The sequence below is a fragment of the Apodemus sylvaticus genome, chromosome 3, assembly GCF_947179515.1.
Source record: "Apodemus sylvaticus chromosome 3, mApoSyl1.1, whole genome shotgun sequence".
NCBI classification, from domain to species: Eukaryota; Metazoa; Chordata; class Mammalia; order Rodentia; family Muridae; genus Apodemus; species Apodemus sylvaticus.
The window spans coordinates 136,962,825-136,980,206 of NC_067474.1; the positions used below are offsets into that span (position 1 = coordinate 136,962,825).

General features: G+C 52.3%; 1 protein-coding gene across 1 annotated transcript; it reads left to right on the top strand.

Annotated features, from left to right (window-relative positions):
* Positions 1 to 436: 436 nt before the first annotated feature.
* Positions 437 to 15,469, top strand: Heyl (hes related family bHLH transcription factor with YRPW motif like). The gene is made up of 5 exons (XM_052177269.1): positions 437 to 610; positions 6,632 to 6,698; positions 7,774 to 7,857; positions 9,588 to 9,669; positions 12,589 to 15,469. The coding sequence occupies exons 1-5, from the start codon at positions 531 to 533 to the stop codon at positions 13,254 to 13,256; spliced, it is 981 nt and encodes a 326-aa protein (XP_052033229.1). The 5' UTR covers positions 437 to 530; the 3' UTR covers positions 13,257 to 15,469.
* The last annotated feature ends 1,913 nt before the right edge of the window (positions 15,470 to 17,382 follow it).

Sequence of the window (17,382 nt, forward strand, 5' to 3'; positions counted from 1 at the left end):
ACACACACACACACACACGCCTTTAGTGCCCTATGGAAGGAGTGACAGAAATTACTTCCAAGAGGTCAAAGGCAACTCCAGTAACCTTTCCAAACCTATCTGCCTGCCCTGGACACACTGGACGCCCTGGAGCAGGAAGGTACAGGTCTGTCCCTTATTAAGAAGCTAAGGCACGGCAACGTGAAGTCTGTCACACAGAACTAGGGACAGATCCGGATTCTCTGGGCTTCCCCGTGGGGCCTCCCAGGGCACCTGCCCAAGGCCACCCAGAGCGCCAGCCCAGGCAGCGCCGGTGGAGCGGAGCCGGACCTCCCAGCGGCCGATGGGGGCGGTGACCGCCCGGGGCCTTCCCACGGTTCGGTGGCGCGTCACCGCGGGGGCGAGGGGGCGCCGGGGCGCCCCGGGCTGCGGTGCAGGAAAGGGCCCTGGGAAAGGGCGGCGTCGGTTCCCGGGCCGGGGCGGGGCTGAGGCGGGGCCCAACAACCAACTCCAGGGATCGCAGGGCTGGGACCCCGCAGCCAGCTTTCGCCATGAAGCGGCCCAGGGCGCCCAGTGGCTCCGACGGCGAGTCTGATGGACCCATCGACGTGGGTCAGGAGAACGATCTTAGGTAAGACAGGGTGGGGCGAGGGCCGGGGGGGGGGGGGTGGGACGTAAGAGAGTCCAGCACACTCAGATTTGTGCGCAGCCCTCAGGTGTAGCCAAGATGTGGGGGCGTGTGCCGCGACTCCAGCGTGTCCTGAGTTTTCCTGCAGACCCAGGAATCTTTCATAGATGTTGGTACCACCTTCCATTGCCCATAATTTGTCTGCTATGAAGACATCAGTGCTTCCACAATTTCACTCTTCAGTGGAAGCAGTTTTCATATAGTACACAAAAGGACTGGAGGCTGTGTCCTTTCCCCTTTGCTATACTGGGATTTGGGTTTAGGGACTGAGGGACATACAAGCCAACTTGCAAAAGCCTAGACTCTAATCTTCAGTACCCCTTCCACCAAACCACCCAAGTCACCCGTGGAGTTCCGCTTTTGTTAAATAACTTAACTTCTAACCTGTGGAACAAACTGAACTTGTACGATCCTTGCTGCCTTTCAGCTCTGTGACCCAATAAGCTTCAGTTTTCTGACCTATAAAATGGGTATAAATAATAAAGCCAGCCATAGTGGGTGTAAAACTCAAACAGAAGAATGTCAAGGCCTTAGCAGCAGTTCATGGTGAATGCTTAGTGTCAGAGTCTTCAGGCCACCAGCTCACATCTGCCACCAACTCACCTTATAGCTTTTCCTTTCCTTCCCTTTCTTCTTCCCTCTCTTCCCCCTCCCCCTCCTCTTCTTCCTCCTTTTCCTTCCCCTTTTCCTTTATTCGGTGGATTGGATCCAGAGCCTGGTGAGTGCTAGCCAAGCACCCTGTCACCATGCAGTTTCACCATGCAGGTTTGAGCCTTTGGTTTCACATAGAGAATAGGATGTGAACGGAAAGAAAAGGAACCAACTTCTGAGGCAGCTGTCTCTCTTGCTCTACTAAACCTCATTTGTCTCTGACCACCATGTATGTGCCCTGGCACATGTACACATACATAGAATGACTTTTTTTGGTTTGTTTGGTTTTTCTCGATGGTTTCTCTGTATAGCTTGGCTGTCCTGGAACTCACTCTGTAGACCAGGATGGCTGGGACTCAGAAATCCACCTGCTTCTGCCTTCCAACTGCTGGGATTAAAGAAGTGCGCCACCACCACCACACTGATGACTTTTTAAGAGGCTACAGCTAGGCATGGGGACATATGCCTTTAATCCTAGCACTTAGTGGGCAGAGGCAGGCATAGCTCTATAAGTAGCTAGCACTACCATTTGACTTAGTGAGATGCTATCTAAAAAGGGGGAAAGGGCTAATGCAATAGACCCCCCCCCCATGCTCAAATCTTACATGTTAGGTCTGGGGATGTGTAATATAGTTCCTTATGTAATTCCTTTAAACATTACTTAGCAGAAATTGCTATTTAGAGAAATAATTCTCAAAGCCTATTTCTGATGATAGGGAGGGGCCCAGCACCCTGATCTCAAATTCAATGCTATCCGGTCTTCAAGAAACAGAGTGCAAAGTCAATGGCGTAGAGCTAAGGTGGATCAGATCTCCTTCTAGCCTTCACGAGTACACACAGCCAGGGCAGTAACTGCCAAGGGATATGGTGGTTCTGAATAGGATGGAAAAGTTAGAGTGTGGGCTTTCAGGGCCCCCAGTGTGGAGGGGCCACTCACAGCCACGGTGATGATAATGGTTTCATGTTTGTGGTAGCATTGGGGTGAAGGTGTAAAGGTCACTGTTAGACTCCCCGCCCTGTGTCTTAGCCAGAGCCCATTGTTAAGATCTGGTCTAGAAGACCAGACCGCACTAAGGAGGGAAAGCAGCTGGACATCTGGCGGCCTGACTTATAGATGCCTCTTTGTAGCACTTTGCAAAGGGCCCTCCCCCCAACGGACATAAATGCTTCAATTCAGAGACTGTTGAACGATGCCTGCTGTGGCCCAGACTCTGGACTGGGCATCCAAGCCCAGATGTATCCTGCCCAGACTCTGCCCTCAGGGAATTCCCAGAGAAGAAGAGTTTCATGTACAAAGAAAGCCAGATAAACTGTGGCAGGGGCCACAGGGTTAGGGCAGCCAGACTCTGAGGGTCAGAAGCAGTCCACAATCCCTCATGCTCAGAGCTGGGAGACCAAAGGGGCATGGTGTGTTCTGATGTCACCAAGGACATCTGCCTGGTGGTAACAGCATCCTGTTCCACCCATGGGAATCACCCACAGAGCTCTTGTGTGAACTTGGGCCTCTGAAACAGTCTAGATCCACACAGAATACGGCCTGTCCCTTACCCATCTTGAAATATTTCATGAGCAACTCCCATATGTCAGCCTGGGAGTCAAGGTCTATGTGCTGCTGTTCCTTTAAGATTGAAGGCACCTGGTGGTCTTTAAAGTCAGGGAGACCTGAGTCCTTCCCCACCATTTCCTTGTGTGGTTGACTATTTACCCTTTCCTGAACTGGTTCTCTTTAAAAAATAAGGGGGGGGGGGGTATGTGCAAATATCTGCCTTTGAGGGTGAGGCTGTATCTGCATATAGCACATGGCTTCTTGCTTTGGCACAAGGTGGCTTCTAATAAGTGTTGTCACACGGTGGGGAGGGTGTCACATTCATAAGGCAGCAAGATTCGATGAAAAAACTAGAAATGGAAAGGCTGTATGACGAGGCGTGATGCTCGCCCCGCATTTGCTGCATCTCTCCCCCCAACATGATTGTCTCTCCTAAGATCTGTTGTGCAATAGATGAGACAAATGGCTATGTACTGCTGTCCAGAACAGAAAGTGCAGCCTACAAGAGAGACAGGGTGGGTGATGCATATTTGAGATACATAGCCAAGAGTGCTAAATTAAAAGCCAGTGGGTATGGGGCTGGAGAGATGGCTCAGTGGTTAAGAGCATGGGCTGACTCTTCTGGGATCGACCCTCAGCACCCACTTGGCGGCTCACAACTGCCTGTAAACCAAGCTTTAGGGGATCTCTTGCGTTATTCCGTCACAGATATACATGCAGGCAGAACAGAAAGTAGTGTTTCTTAATGATGCTGATTCTGAATTTTCCTCTCTGCTGCGTGGCTGACCAAAGGCTTTGCGATTGTCCGTCCATTACAGCATAGGAGTCCTGCCTTGGCTGTAGCAGAGTCACCCCCAAGGGTCCCACACAGGGGAGTTACCAGGTAGAGATGGAATTGGGAGTGTTCGGGGCTGGCAGGCAGAGTACTTAGAAAGCCACACTGCCTGAAGAGACTGCCTTGGAATTCTACTGAGGGGATACAAGAGGCCCTTGGAGATCCTCAGAGCTCATCATCTCCTTTCTGGGGCCCTGAAGATCTGCCTAGACCCTCAAAGGAGAGAGTCTTCCAGCCTGCCTCTCCCTATCAGGGCCAGATCCCAGGCTGTGGTGAGCTCTGGCTGGGAGCCTTGAGGATAAGGGGATTGGAGGACGAGTCAGACAGACAGGAAGTCAGACTTAAGAAGAAAAACAATGCTGAACTGGGAGCCAGAAGATAAGTTCCCATGATGCTTTGCTCTTGAGCAGCTGTGTGGGCTGGACAAGCCCCTTTGGCCCCCTGAGGCTCAGCATCCTCATCTGGAAAATGGACTTTTATGAAACCCAGAGGGAAGATACTTGGCAGTGGTGCCTAGCAAACTGTAAAGTGAGATTTGCCTAGGAAATTTAGAGGAAGGGGCAGATCATGTGGCAGAGATGAAGTGACCAAGAGACTGGGGCAAGGTGCACTTGGCCCTGAAGCTGAGTGTTGCAGTGTCAACCTCTGACAGATGGTCCCTGAGGAGGGATCAGACTGAGAGGCCGTGACGTGCGCGAGGCTAACCCAATACCCAGAGAGACGCTTTATCCTGCCAAGGAAACAAAGGCTGTGTTTCTTATGTACCTTGGCTCTTAGAGCTTGTCCCCAGTGAACCAGAGAAGCTTTGTAAACAAGCTGCCCTACAGATCTCAGGCCCTGGCTCCCAGGGCCCTGGCTCCCAGGGGTTTTCACAAGCCTGTGAACAGCTCTGTTTGTCCAGATGTAAGGGTAAGAGAGATACCTTTTTCCAGATGTGCCTGGAGCAAACCTGCTCCCTCCTGAAGCCACCTTTTTGTGAGGCATTGATGAAAATGACCCAACCTCAGATGCCAAGAAGATAGTCACGTGGGCTGAGCCCCTCCTGGTGAGCCACTTATGCCCCATTCCACAAAGGCCCAGAAGGCAGATTTCTGTGGTACCTACATTCTCTGTGGCAGTAAAGATAAGAAAGGAAGAAATCCTATCGCAAACTCCACCGTATCCCACGCTTGTTGAAGACATGAGCTATACTAGTGTGTGAAACAGAGCTCCACCCTCACAGGCCTGTTGGAGAGATGGACGTTAATCAAATAATCATGCAAGAGTAAAACAATGAGCCAACGTAAATGTGGCGGATGCAGGAGCCTGGGAAAGTAAGCATCAGGGACATCTAGGGCACAGAACACGTATGCAAATGTAGGAGAGTCTGTGCTTTCACAGACTGCAGCATGTAGAGCAAGAGACACCCGGAACTGAGAGGCGTCGGGAACCACTTGGACCACTGAAGGATGATCTTAAAAGCACTGAGAAGCCATAAAGGAGATTTAAGAAGGACAAGATCAAGTTTGCATTTCAATGATCACTTCACTGGTAGAGGCAGTACAAAGGGTACAGGACGTGGTGGTAATCCCAGCACTCTGGGAGGCAGAGGCAGGCGGATTTCTGAGTTCGAGGCCATCCTGGTCTACAGAGTGAGTTCCAGGACAGCCAGGGCTATACAGAGAAACCCTGTCTTAATAAAACCAAATCCAAAAAACAAAACAAACAAGCAAACCAAAAAAAGGGCACAGGGGACACAAGGGAAAAGTTCTTCTTGTAAGCCTGTGGGTGAGAGACATAGAGAAAGCATGGAGCTCAAGAAGAGAGAGGTGAAACTATATAGATGTGGAATAGGCAGGTTTTAACCAGGAGGGTGAAGACAAGGGTTCAATCAAAGAAAGTTCCAGAGGACTGGGAGCTGGGGGATGGGGTAGGGGTGGGGGGCTTTGCTGAGATAGAACTTGGGTAGACACGGAGCAGGTGTTGAGCAAGGTCTTGTCTGAGATGTTTGTTGACATTCCAAAATGGCAGGAGAGGCACCTTGCCCAAAGTTGTGGAGCTGAGCATGTGTAGGGTTGGGTCCTCGATGCCCTCCAGTGAACCTCTGCCATCTGACAGGGCAGCTAGAGCAAAAAGCCATGCTGAGGGGGAGCAGTTGGGGTGGTTATTCTGCTCAACATCTGGGCAGGAAACCCCTCGGCTAGAGTCTTTGAAATACAACTATTGGGTTTGGAGTAAACATCCATCATCCAGGCCGAGCTGCAGAAGAAGGCACAGTCATGGGAGGGAGAGCGAGGATACCCAGACCCGTGCCTTCCGGGAGGCCAGGGCAATGTCCCTGAGCGTGCGAGAGGAGACTGTGACCCAGATGCCGCCTCCGCCTCGCCCCCGGCCGCGCCGCGTGGGAGGAGGCGGCAGCTGCGGGCCGGGCGGAGGGCGGGCGGCGGCGCTCCGGCCCGTGGGAAGCGGCGGCATCTGCGCTTTCCACGCTCCTTCGCAGCGGCGAGCTCTGAAATTTAACCCGCCCGGCCCGGCCCGGCCGCCGCTGGCCCGCGCCCCCAGTCAGCCCTCCCCCGGGATCGGGTTGCAGGATCCGAGAGGGAACATCTCGGTTCGCGGTTCCCCGACGGCTTGCTGCCCACGGGGAGGGGGGGCAGGGGCTAAGCGAGCAACTCGCAGCCACCAGGGGCTAACAGGCAGGAAGCTGGGAGAGCATGGAGGTCTAGGCCCTGAAGAAATGGGTCTCCGGGGAGAAAGGGGGAGCTGGCGAGCTCTCATGCACATTCTGCGCCCCCTCTTGGCCTAGGAAACTGTGGCCACCTGGGAGCCCCGCCCTTATGCACCCTACTCTCCACTCCCTCCGGGCCTTCTGCCAGCTAGGCCTCCCAGGTCAGTCTAGGCCAGGGAGATGATCCCTCAGCTCTGAAAAACTAGCCTTTCTCTTCCCCTGCAGCCAGATGGCCAGGCCGCTGACCACCCCCAGCCCTTCGCAGATGCAAGCCCGGAAGAAGCGCAGAGGGGTGAGTGTACAACAGCCTTCGAGGAGCTCAGTCGGGGTTCGCACTCAATCCCAGGAGGCCCGTGCCCATCATCCCAGCCCACTGCACAAGTTCAAACCCAAGCTCTGCCAGTTGGATTCCTGGAGGCTGGGCATGCCACCTCCCCTCCAATGCCTTGCTTCTTCCTCTGAGTGATAGGTGGCACCTACCTCAAATTCACTTTGTAGTTTAGGATGCCCTTGAACTCCTAATCCTGCTGTCTCAGCCTCCCAAGTGCTGAGGTTACAGGCCTGCGTCATCACACCCCATGCACACTAGAGACAAGCACAGTGGCAGCTGAGCTGCATCCCTGGCCACCAAAGGGCTGTTCTTAAGACAGTTCATTACCATAAACTCTGGGCACCACCCGTTAATGCTTTGGTTGTAGTCTGCCCTCTGCCCTGTTTTCCTCTGAACCCATACCTTTCTTTGGGGTGTTAAGCCAGAAGGTGTGCAGAGGGCCGCTTACTACTCTCTGCTCTCCATCTTAATCCGCCCCCCCCCCGCCCCCTTTTCCTGAGCATCCAGAGGCCTGGGGTCCAGAGCCTCCCAGTCACTCACTCATTCACTCACCAGAAGACGTGCTCAAACAGTCTTTGCCAACTTCACATTCTGTCTCTAAAGAGAGATTATAATTCCTGCCCAACAAGGATTCTGTTGCCAGAATTGCGGGGAAACAGACAGTGTGAACGGAGACCTGTGCGGCTGAAGAGAGCGACACTCACAATTCTGGTGTCCTCACGACTGGAACTTGGCTAGCAGAGCCCCCCAGGTCTGCACCACTGCTAAGGCTGGACATCCCTGTCCTGTTGGGCAGTGAATAGTGTCCCTACAGACCGGTACAAGTTGCCTGAGTGCTAGTCCCAGCTCAAGGTTTATACTGTGTGACATTAAGCAAATTATTGTCATTCTGAACTTTCCTTCTTGTCCTCCATAAATAAAGAATAGATTTATTGCCTAGAAAAACTATTCTGAGGGGAAATATGACTCAGCGTCTGTCAGGACACACTGGAAAGTGTGAGGGAATGCCTACAGGGAACATCTCATTACTTTTCAGATCATAGAGAAACGGCGCCGAGACCGCATCAACAGCAGCCTTTCCGAATTGCGACGGTTGGTCCCCACTGCCTTTGAGAAGCAGGTATGTGGCGTTGTTGGTTGTGTCAGAGGAACTACCAAGTGGGTAGGAGGCAGGGTGTGTGGTTCTCACGGTATCTCCTACTGCCTGTGGACTATAGCACAGAGGGTGTGAGCACTTGTTGAAGGTCTGAGCTCAGATCCACAGCGGTCACGTGGCTGTGCACCACTGCAGTGCCAGCATTCGAGGCAGAGACAGTGGGCTTGAGTTTAGTCTGGGTCTCACATTATGGATGGAAAGAAATGATGCTAGCGAACTGTCCTGTGACACACACACACACACACACACACACACACACACTATTTAAAATGTAGGGCTAGAGAGATGATCCAGCAGTTAAAAGTGCGTACTGTTCTCCAGAGAACTCAAGTTCAGTTCCCAGCCAGGAACTCATGACTCCATGTGACCCCCAACTCCAGGAGACCCGATGATGCCTTCGAGCTTTGTAGGCACTGGTACACACACATGGACGTGCATTCACACAGATGCACAGACTACATAGAAACAATAAAAAGCTAACAAAAAATAAGATCGGGAGCAATGGAGAATGGCACGCTATATTATCTCTTGACCTCCATATGTGTACACATGGGCACACACACACACACACACACAAGGTGTGCATGCGCCACACACATGCACAAGAATGTCTAGTTATCACTGGCCAGGGAACAGACAATTGTATTTAGCAAGGTGTCTTGGACTTTAGATCTGACTTGTATTCCTTTGGATTGCATCCTAAGAAGGATCCTGAGACAGGGATTATTCTGCAAGTTGCACAGGTGACAAAAGTGAAGAGAAGAGGTGTCGTGTAATGCGATCTACTGCATTACACAGATTACACTACATTTAAAACATAGTAAATATCTGAGCAGGAACAGAGCACGTGGCTGAATCACACGTCCCCTGACGTTTCTAGAACTCTTTAAAAGTAAAACAGGCCACTCGGAGAGCGAGCACCTGTCATGAGCGTGGTCCGGGGCCAGGACACCAGTGGAGAGACAGGCAGTTGAACTGGACTGCTTCAGAGATCCTTATGCTAAGATCAAGGCTCAGGTCACAGGTCATCAGTCTTCCCTCAGGCCAGTAAGTGCGAGTCAGCCATTCCACAGATGCTCATTAAAACCTTCTCAGAACCAGCCATGGACTAGATTTGGTGACTGTATTTAAGGGACTGGTATGGAGAATTGAGCCCTTCCTATAGGAGCCAAGGTTCCCTGGAGGCGTAGGAAACATTTCCCAAGAGAGAACCAAGGAAGGGCAAGACTCCGGCTCAGATAATGTTCTAGGTCTTGGAGATTGGAGCGAAGTTGGAGGCAAGTGGAGTCTGGCAATGGTGGATGAAGCCATGGAGGTAGATGAGTGTTTGTGGGAAGAGCAAACAGAATGAGTAGGGCCGACATTCACTGGAAACGTTTTAGGAAGTACCACCCCTCCCCCCCCCAGCCCCCAAGAGGCAAGGCGAAAGGAGGCTCCGGAAAAAGCAGTCTCAATCGAGGCCGTCAGGTCAGGGGAGGGTTTTTACAAGACAGGCCAGACAGGTGGACAGAGGTGTGAACTGGCGACCGCCTTTCAGATCTGAAGCGCTTCGACAAAGTGGTAGCTCAGGCGGCGGTCAGGGAGTGGGAGGAAACGGAGGCGGAGGCAGCGAATGCTGACAGGCACAGGAGGGAAGTGAAGCAATCGACATCTATCAGCTGCCGGGCTGCACCCTCTGCCTTCTCTACCCGCAGGGCTCGTCCAAGCTGGAGAAAGCTGAGGTCTTGCAGATGACGGTGGATCACCTGAAGATGCTCCATGCCTCTGGTGGCACAGGTAACAGTGCTCTCTACTCCCTCCGAAGGGACTCACCTTACTAGTGCTTTGACACAGGGCCCTGGGGATCAAAGGGTGAGCTCAAACTGGTGCACAAAGTAGGTTGTAACCTGGCCTTCTGGCTCTCAGTCTGTAGGACTGAAGGAGACTGTTGTTTTGAGAAAAGGCTCTCACTCTATACCACAAGCTGACTTTGAATTCACAAGTCTTCCCGCCCTCAGCCTCTAGAATTCAGAGATTACAGACATGAGCCACTACCCACTACACTCAGCTGTCTCTCTTCTTCAGTTGTCTCCCTCATTGCTTCCTGTATTTCCCTTTGTCCTAACCCTTCCCGCAGTTCAACTACTCCCAGTCTTAGAGGATTGTTCTAGGTAAGAGACTTCCAAAAGTCTCACCAGCAAGACCTGGTTGGTGGGTAGCTCGAATTGGTAAATTCTCGCTAGAATCCCAGGCTTCAGCCAACCTGAACCCGAGGAGGAGCCTGCCTGAGATTTTTAGCCATAGACATGGTATTAGTGTCTCTACCCACTGGCCTAAGCTTAGGAACTACTGTTGTACCCTTGGCAGTGCCAGGAAACATGCTCACGAGTGTGGGATTATAGGAAGATACAAATCATTCCATCGTTTAGTTAGTGCCTTCCATTAAAATCATGAAGCTGCCATGAGTTTTCAAAGCCCTCCCAGGTGAATGGATCCATTGTCTCAAAGCTTCTAGGTGTGTTTGGTGATTTCACTGTCTGGAAGCTTTCCTACTCCACAGGCCTTAGCTACAGATGGAAACCCAAGAGCAGCTTTAGACTCTGGAAGAGGGCAGCTGCATTTTTAAGTGGTCCAAATTGGTGTCGCTCTGCTCAGCAGTGGCCCCTAGGGGGCAGGCAGCACTGCAGGATTGCCTCCTCCCCAACCCCCGAAAGTGTTAGTCTGGATTGGATTGTAGGAATTCTCTAATTTAGCAGACCCACCCAGTCAACTCTAATATGGGAGCTTCTTTTGAACAGTCTGCCAAAGAAACACATTCCTAACAGTGGCATCCAGTGGGGAGATGCTCCGAATTATATTCATGCTTCTCCTATTAAAAGGAAAGTAGTGATTAGCATGTGGGCAGCACATTAAAATGCTGCCTTATCTCACTTCATTCTCACAAGGACAAGGAGGGGGTGTGGGGGTGCGCTGTCCTCACCACCCTGGTCAGGCTTTTAATTTGCCCTCTGGTTCTGCTGCTTCCTAACTCTGACTTGAAGACAACTGGTTTATCCTCTCTGCCCCTGAGTTTCTGCAGCTATAAAGTGGGGATGGTAGAGGGGCGTTTATAAGGACTCAATTAGATACTGCAGTGAAGTAACTAAGCAGGCATTTGTTTAAAAAGAACAACACAGCCTGGCGTGGCGATACACACAGGTAATCATAGTCCTCTGGAAGTGGAGGCAGGAGGATCAGGAGTTCCGCTTATAGGAGGATCTGAGTTCTAGGCCAGTGTGGACTACATGAATCATCATAAAAATTAACTGATTAATTAATTAACAGGGGCTGGGGCTATAGCTCAGTTGGCAGAGCGCTGCCTACTCTTCACAGAGCCTGGGTTCCAGCCCTAGTCCTACATAAACCAAGCGTGATGGCACAGGCCTGCTAGCCCAGTATTTGGAGTGTGGAGACAAGATCAGAAGTTCAGAGTTCAACTACATAATGAGTTGGAGGTCAGCCTGGACTACAGTAAGCTGGGTCTCGAAGTATATAAAGAAATAAATGCTTAAAATGAAAGAGTGCAGCAAACATAGACAGGACACAGCAAAACCAAGACTCACTCCTGCTGAGCTGTCCTGTCCCTCAGAGGGGCCCCAGCCATGATCCAGGGACGAGACATTTGCTGACACAGTCAGGCGCAGTACCGGCTGCTCTTTCTCTGCCTAGAAGGTGCTTGAGAAAAGGGCAGGTATGTAGAGACAGTGGAGATGCAGATGGCTCTGGGGACAGGCATCAGTGACATCAGGCCAAGAGAGAGCCCTTGTCTGATGGCAGCCGATGGGGGGGGTGCGGAGCAGGGAAAACGGGCAGGAGGCAGTATATCACAGACTGTCTCCTGAGCTGGAGGACGAACTCTGGTGCGACAGCTTCCGGGCTACCTCTCCCTCTATGGAGCGTGTCCGAGTTCCACTTCACTTCACCCTCTCTCCTCACGGAAGCAGGTTCTGTTCCTCCTCCATTTTCAGGCTAAGGAAACTGAGGTTTAGGGAGGTTCACCCACAGTTCGGTGCCCAGGTTAAGTGGCAGGTCTGTGGTTCCACCCCAGCTCTGGTGACTTCTAAAGACCCCCACCACTCCAAAATTGAGCCTTCTTCAAGTGTCCTTCTACTCTGGTGGCTGCTGTCATTGTCTCCTCTCCTTGGACCTGCCTCCTTGCAGGCAGAGTCATTCTATTGTCATCTGTGTTCACCGTCTTTTCCCAGGAGTCCACTTAGTGAAATTATGCTGGCCGCAAGGTTTTCTTCCCATTAATCATGAAGTATGAAGGCAATAAATTTTGTAATGCAGTGTGGTTTCTAGTGCTTTTTTTTTTAAAGATATTTATTATTTATTTATTTATTTATTTATTTATTTATTTATTTATTTATTTATTGAATGTATATGAGAACACTGTAGCTGTCCTCAGACACACCAGAACAGGGCATCGGATTGCATTACAGATAGTTGTGAGCCACTCTGTGGTTTCTGGGAATTGAACTCAGGACCTCTGGAAGAGTAGTCAGTGCTCTTAACCATTGAGCCATCTCTCCAGCCATTCTAGTGCTTTTTAATGAGAGACTGGAACTCAGAAGGGACAAGGCCAAGGCCACTTGGTCATTGTAGGCTACACAGGTGGGGGCGGGTCCTGGGTCTGTGCTTCCTCTCCCCGTGTCCTCACAGTGCTTTACTTTACAGGGTTCTTTGATGCCCGAGCCCTGGCTGTTGACTTCCGGAGCATTGGTTTCCGGGAATGCCTCACTGAGGTCATAAGATACCTGGGAGTCCTGGAAGGACCCAGCAGCCATGCAGACCCTGTCCGGATTCGCCTCCTCTCCCACCTCAACAGCTATGCAGCAGAGATGGAACCCTCACCCACAACCACCGGTGCCCTGGCCTTTCCCGTGTGGCCCTGGTCCTTCCTCCATAGCTGTCCAGGCTTGCCTTCCCTGAGCAGTCAGCTCGCCATCCTGGGAAGAGTCCCTGGCCCTATCCTCCCCAATGTCTCTTCTCCCCCTTACCCTATCTCAGCCCTAAGGTCCGCACCAATGCACAGAGCTGCTGGCACCATCCCCCCAGCCCGGCGGAATTTGTTGCCCGGCCGAGGGGCGACTCCCACCCAGAGAGCCCATCCTCCTGAGAGGCCAGCTGCCCCTCCACCCACAGCCCTCGGTGGCAGGGCTGCCAGGAGCATAGTCCCCACCCTGCCGTGTTCCTCCCCAACAGCCCCTGGAGCTGGGAAGTCTGATGACAGTGTGTCTGGTTCCATCTCCAGTCCATCTCCTTCGGGGCCAACCGGGAGGCCTGCTGGAGCAGTGTTCTACCACTCCTGGGTCTCGGAAATCACTGAAATTGGGGCTTTCTGAGCTGACTCCCCACAACCATCCCCTGGGAATGAGGAAGGTTTTATTTTTTTCCCCTCTCCCTGAAGCTCTAAAAATGGTGCCATCTTTTCTGTTTTGTTTTCTCATATGGCTTCTATGCAAAGGCACCTCTCCCCCCCCCATCAGAGCCTCCCCCCACCTCCCTCACCACCGACCCTGATAGCCACCTGGCGCCCCCGCAGCCATTTGAGAGCTCAGTCTCATTCCCCACTGGCACAGATGAGTTATGTGGTGCCTTGTGAGTCCCTAGGTACTGTGGACCCAGTACACACGTGGACCTGGGGTCTGGGGTGAAGCTTGAACTTCAGTGATTCCAAGGCCAGAGCTGTGAGGAGGTGAGGCACGCCGCCCCCTTAGTCAGGACAACTGGTGGGATTCAGCCATCCCAAGCCAACCGGATGGAACATACTGTCTGCACCACTCCCTGAAGACAGAAACGAAGTGGGGGCTACTGAGAAGTCTCTGTGGCTCACCCCATAACAGCGAAACACAGAACAGATCTGTTCTCCAGTCCATCTGAGACCTCGCCACCATCACCCCAACTTCAGCCATCCAGATCACCACCCAGTGACTTGACAATGCAGGCCAGGAGGATTCTCCACAGCCTCACAGCTCTGTGGCAGGGTATCCTTACTACCAGCTTCCACAGTGCTTCAGACAGGAGCCAGGGCCGGGAAGGCTACAGGAGGCCCAGCTCCCTGTCTCTCAGGCACCATCCTCCAGGACTATGGCCCTTCCACAGGGTCCCCAGTGTGGAGGACCAGAGGCCCCGATGGTAGCACCCCCCACCAAGAGGCATTCTCTTGGGATTCAGCACCAGACATCTGAGCTGCCTGGCTTACATCCGGATCCCAGAGCCCAGACTGCTGCCACAGCCAAGGGCTGTCAGGCTGGATAAAAATAACTTGGGGGAGGGGGAGAACCATCCGAGGCGGCTCTTCAAGGTCATGGAGTGGGTTGAGGGCCTGAGAGCCTGCTCGCCCAGATTTCACACAGCTGGCTCTGCTCAGAGGCCAGCTCACTCCTCAGCTCTGCCTCAGGCCACTGGCTTCTAACAGAATAAACGGCCAGTGGAACAACAGAGACCGAACCAACGTTTAGGGTTGTCCTGTCAGCGGACAAAGTGTAGAAACATTTCTATCCTCTTTGGTGAATACCTGCTCCCCGCAGTGCCCCCCAGGACCACCCAGCCTGCCCTCTGGAAGCACTCTGGTCAATCCCTGGCAAAGCCAAGACGGTGGGAACCTAGAACTGGTTACTCACTACTGCTGAGGACCACCCAGCCTGCCCTCTAGAAGCACTCTGGTCAATCCCTGGCAAAGCCAAGACGGTGGGAACCTAGAACTGGTTACTCACTACTGCTGAGACCATACTGATCATGAAATACCTTTAAGGTCACCCTGGAAAGGTCCCTCCCCCCATCCCCAACAACCCCTCAAAAACAAAAACAAAACAAAAATTCGTCCCCAGACTTTGATGGACCCATGGTCCCTCAAGGCTGGTGTAGGGAGCCTGTGGGCACAAGTTTAGAGTTTGCAAAAGCCATGGAGCAAGAGTCATTGCAGAAAAGCGGGACAGAGGGCAGAGGTCACCTGAGTGACCCAGAAAGTGCTTGCGAATAGGTCAAGAGGAGATAAAGGCTCCCTTTACTCCCTAATGAAGAATAGGTCAAGAGGAGATAAAGACTCCCTTTACTCCCTAATGAAAGCAAGCTCTTTTGATTATCACTGCCATATTGACCTATCTGAGGGCATCACTGTGGTGTGCACCACCAGCCTACTTGAGAGAGACAGATACCGGACGCTCCCGCAGGCTCCTACAAGTCGGGGAGAGGAGGTGGTAGAAGTCCCCAGATATCCGGGTCTCCCCGCAGGCCTGTAGTTTGACAACCTCCTAGCCAGAGATTCCATGTCCGCTCACAGCGTTGCTGTGGGAAACATTTCCCTGTTGCAGGTACTCAAACCATAGAACAGTCTCGACACCATGGAGATAATGGCAGAAGTGGCTGAACTCGAGCATCCATCCTTGGGTTCGTCCTCCCAGGAGACTGGGCGGGCCACCCCGCCCCCACCCAGCTGAGAACTCAAGTCCCCTGTTTCTAGTCCCAGGTGGGAATTTCTGGTGGCCCAACAGCCTCATCCCACTGCAGGGTGTCGCAGACAAGCAATAAAGGTGTTTAGTTCTGGACACTTCCAGCAGACTCTATGTCCTAAGTATTTCTAAAGTCTCTGAACCTATAGCCCTGACCCGGCAACATCCCCTCGCCCCTAGATTATCCCCCAGTTTCTTTGCATCTCTCTGGCTGTGCCATCAGTGCTGGACAGACACTGGAGAGAACATGGCATGTACAGGGCACATCACAGCAACCCAGCCTCAGACACCGCCCCACACCCTGTTACTCTAGTGATAAAAACCAGAGCACTTTTTACACTCCAAACCTAACTTCTGGTCTTATTTCTTGCTGACCCCAGTCTTGTTCCGTGTTTATGCTACACTGGCTTGTTCTCATAGCCCAGCATTTCCATCTTAGAGCTCCTCATATGAGGGTCCCAGGATGCTCCCCCACTTCCTTTGTGTGGCCTACTTTGTCAGCTCTCCAAGCCTTGTCTTCCATTGTCACCTCCTCCTAGAGGCCTTCCGGCACTTAGTGCAAGCTCATTCATCTGCAAAGTCCATCAGTTCCCTTCCTGAAGAGTTAGCTGATGTATACCTGCTTGTATGTCTACTTGACTAGGTATGTTTCTGACCGGAACATAAACTCAGTGAGATGAGGGGCCAGAGCTGGCCTGTGCTCCCATATGCACCCAGCATCAAGCACCCGGCCTTCGACTTCCGTTGCATAGATTGATCAAGGAGGTGAGAAGGCTCCTGGTTTCCTGCTGTGGCTGGCGGACTCTGCTAGGATGGGTTCCACCATTCCCTCTGGCTGACTTTAAGGGGAGACAGGAGAGCCAGGGCCAAAGGACTGGGGGTTCTGGCAGAATGTCAGAAGGCCCTGGCCAGAGGAGACGTGAGCGTGTTGGCCTTGGAGTGAATGCTGACAGCTGAGCCTGCCCGTGGATCTGTTCTTTGCTCTTGGCCTGGCTGCTTTATACACCCAGCTCCCAACAAACCCAGCACTCATGGAGATGGACTCTGTGCCAGCCAGGCCTGGCAGAGCCAGGTAACAAACACACGGTCACTCAGAAGGCAGTATAACCTCTACCTAGATAAGATGGGCATGTGGCAATCTCTGGAGGGGGTGGAGGGCTGCAGAGTGGGTAGCTGTCTCTGGCCAGGCAGGATGTGGGAGGGGCCTGGAAGGAAGCCCTCCCAGAGGAGGACCAGGACTCACTTGCAGAGAGCTAGAGGCTCACCGAAGAGCTACAGAAGCAGGCTCTGAACAGATGTGGAAGATGGGCTAGCCTCAGCTCTGAGACTGATCTACTTTATTACACACTTGTTAGTGAGAAATAGTTTTCTTCAAGTTCTCTGACTTTCTTTCTTTTTTTTCCCGAGACAGGGTTTCTCTGTGTAGCCCTGGCTGTCCTGGAACTCACTCTGTAGATCATGATGGCCTTGAACTCAGAAATCCACCTGCCTCTGCCTCCCAAGTGCTGGGATTAAAGGCGTGTGACACCACCGCCCGGCTGTTCTATGCCTTTCTTGAACTTATGTTTTCATCTGTAAAATGCCTATGATGCAGCCACAGCTCCCCAAATATGTGCATGCGCACACACGCCACTAAGTGAAACAGTCAGATTTTCTTTTTAAGTAAAAGAGCTTGCAGCTGCTGAGCATGGTGGTGCATGTCTGCAATCTCAGCACTCACAAATTGAAGCGAGAGAGTCAGGAGTTCAAGGCCACGGCCGGGCGGGGCTATCTCAAACAACAAACAAAACGGGGTGAGGGGTCGCCACTGAAGAGGTGGCTCAATGGCTAAGAGCATTTGTGGCTCGTGCAGGGGACCCAGGTTTGGTTCCCAGCATGGAGCCTAACAATCACCTGGAACTCCAGTTGCAGAGCTCGCAGGCTTTCTTCTCAGCACTGTTTTCTCATGGTAGAAACGTTCATGCGGGGGAAACACCCATACGTGTAAAAAATAAGCAAATTGCAGCAGTGTAATGAT

Coding starts and splice junctions, on each gene's coding strand:
- Heyl (XM_052177269.1), top strand. CDS start 531: ATGAAGCGGCCCAGGGCGCCCAGTGGCTCCGACGGCGAGTCTGATGGA. Junction 611..6,631: donor GGTCAGGAGAACGATCTTAG/GTAAGACAGGGT, acceptor CTTCCCCTGCAG/CCAGATGGCCAGGCCGCTGA. Junction 9,670..12,588: donor CCATGCCTCTGGTGGCACAG/GTAACAGTGCTC, acceptor TTTACTTTACAG/GGTTCTTTGATGCCCGAGCC.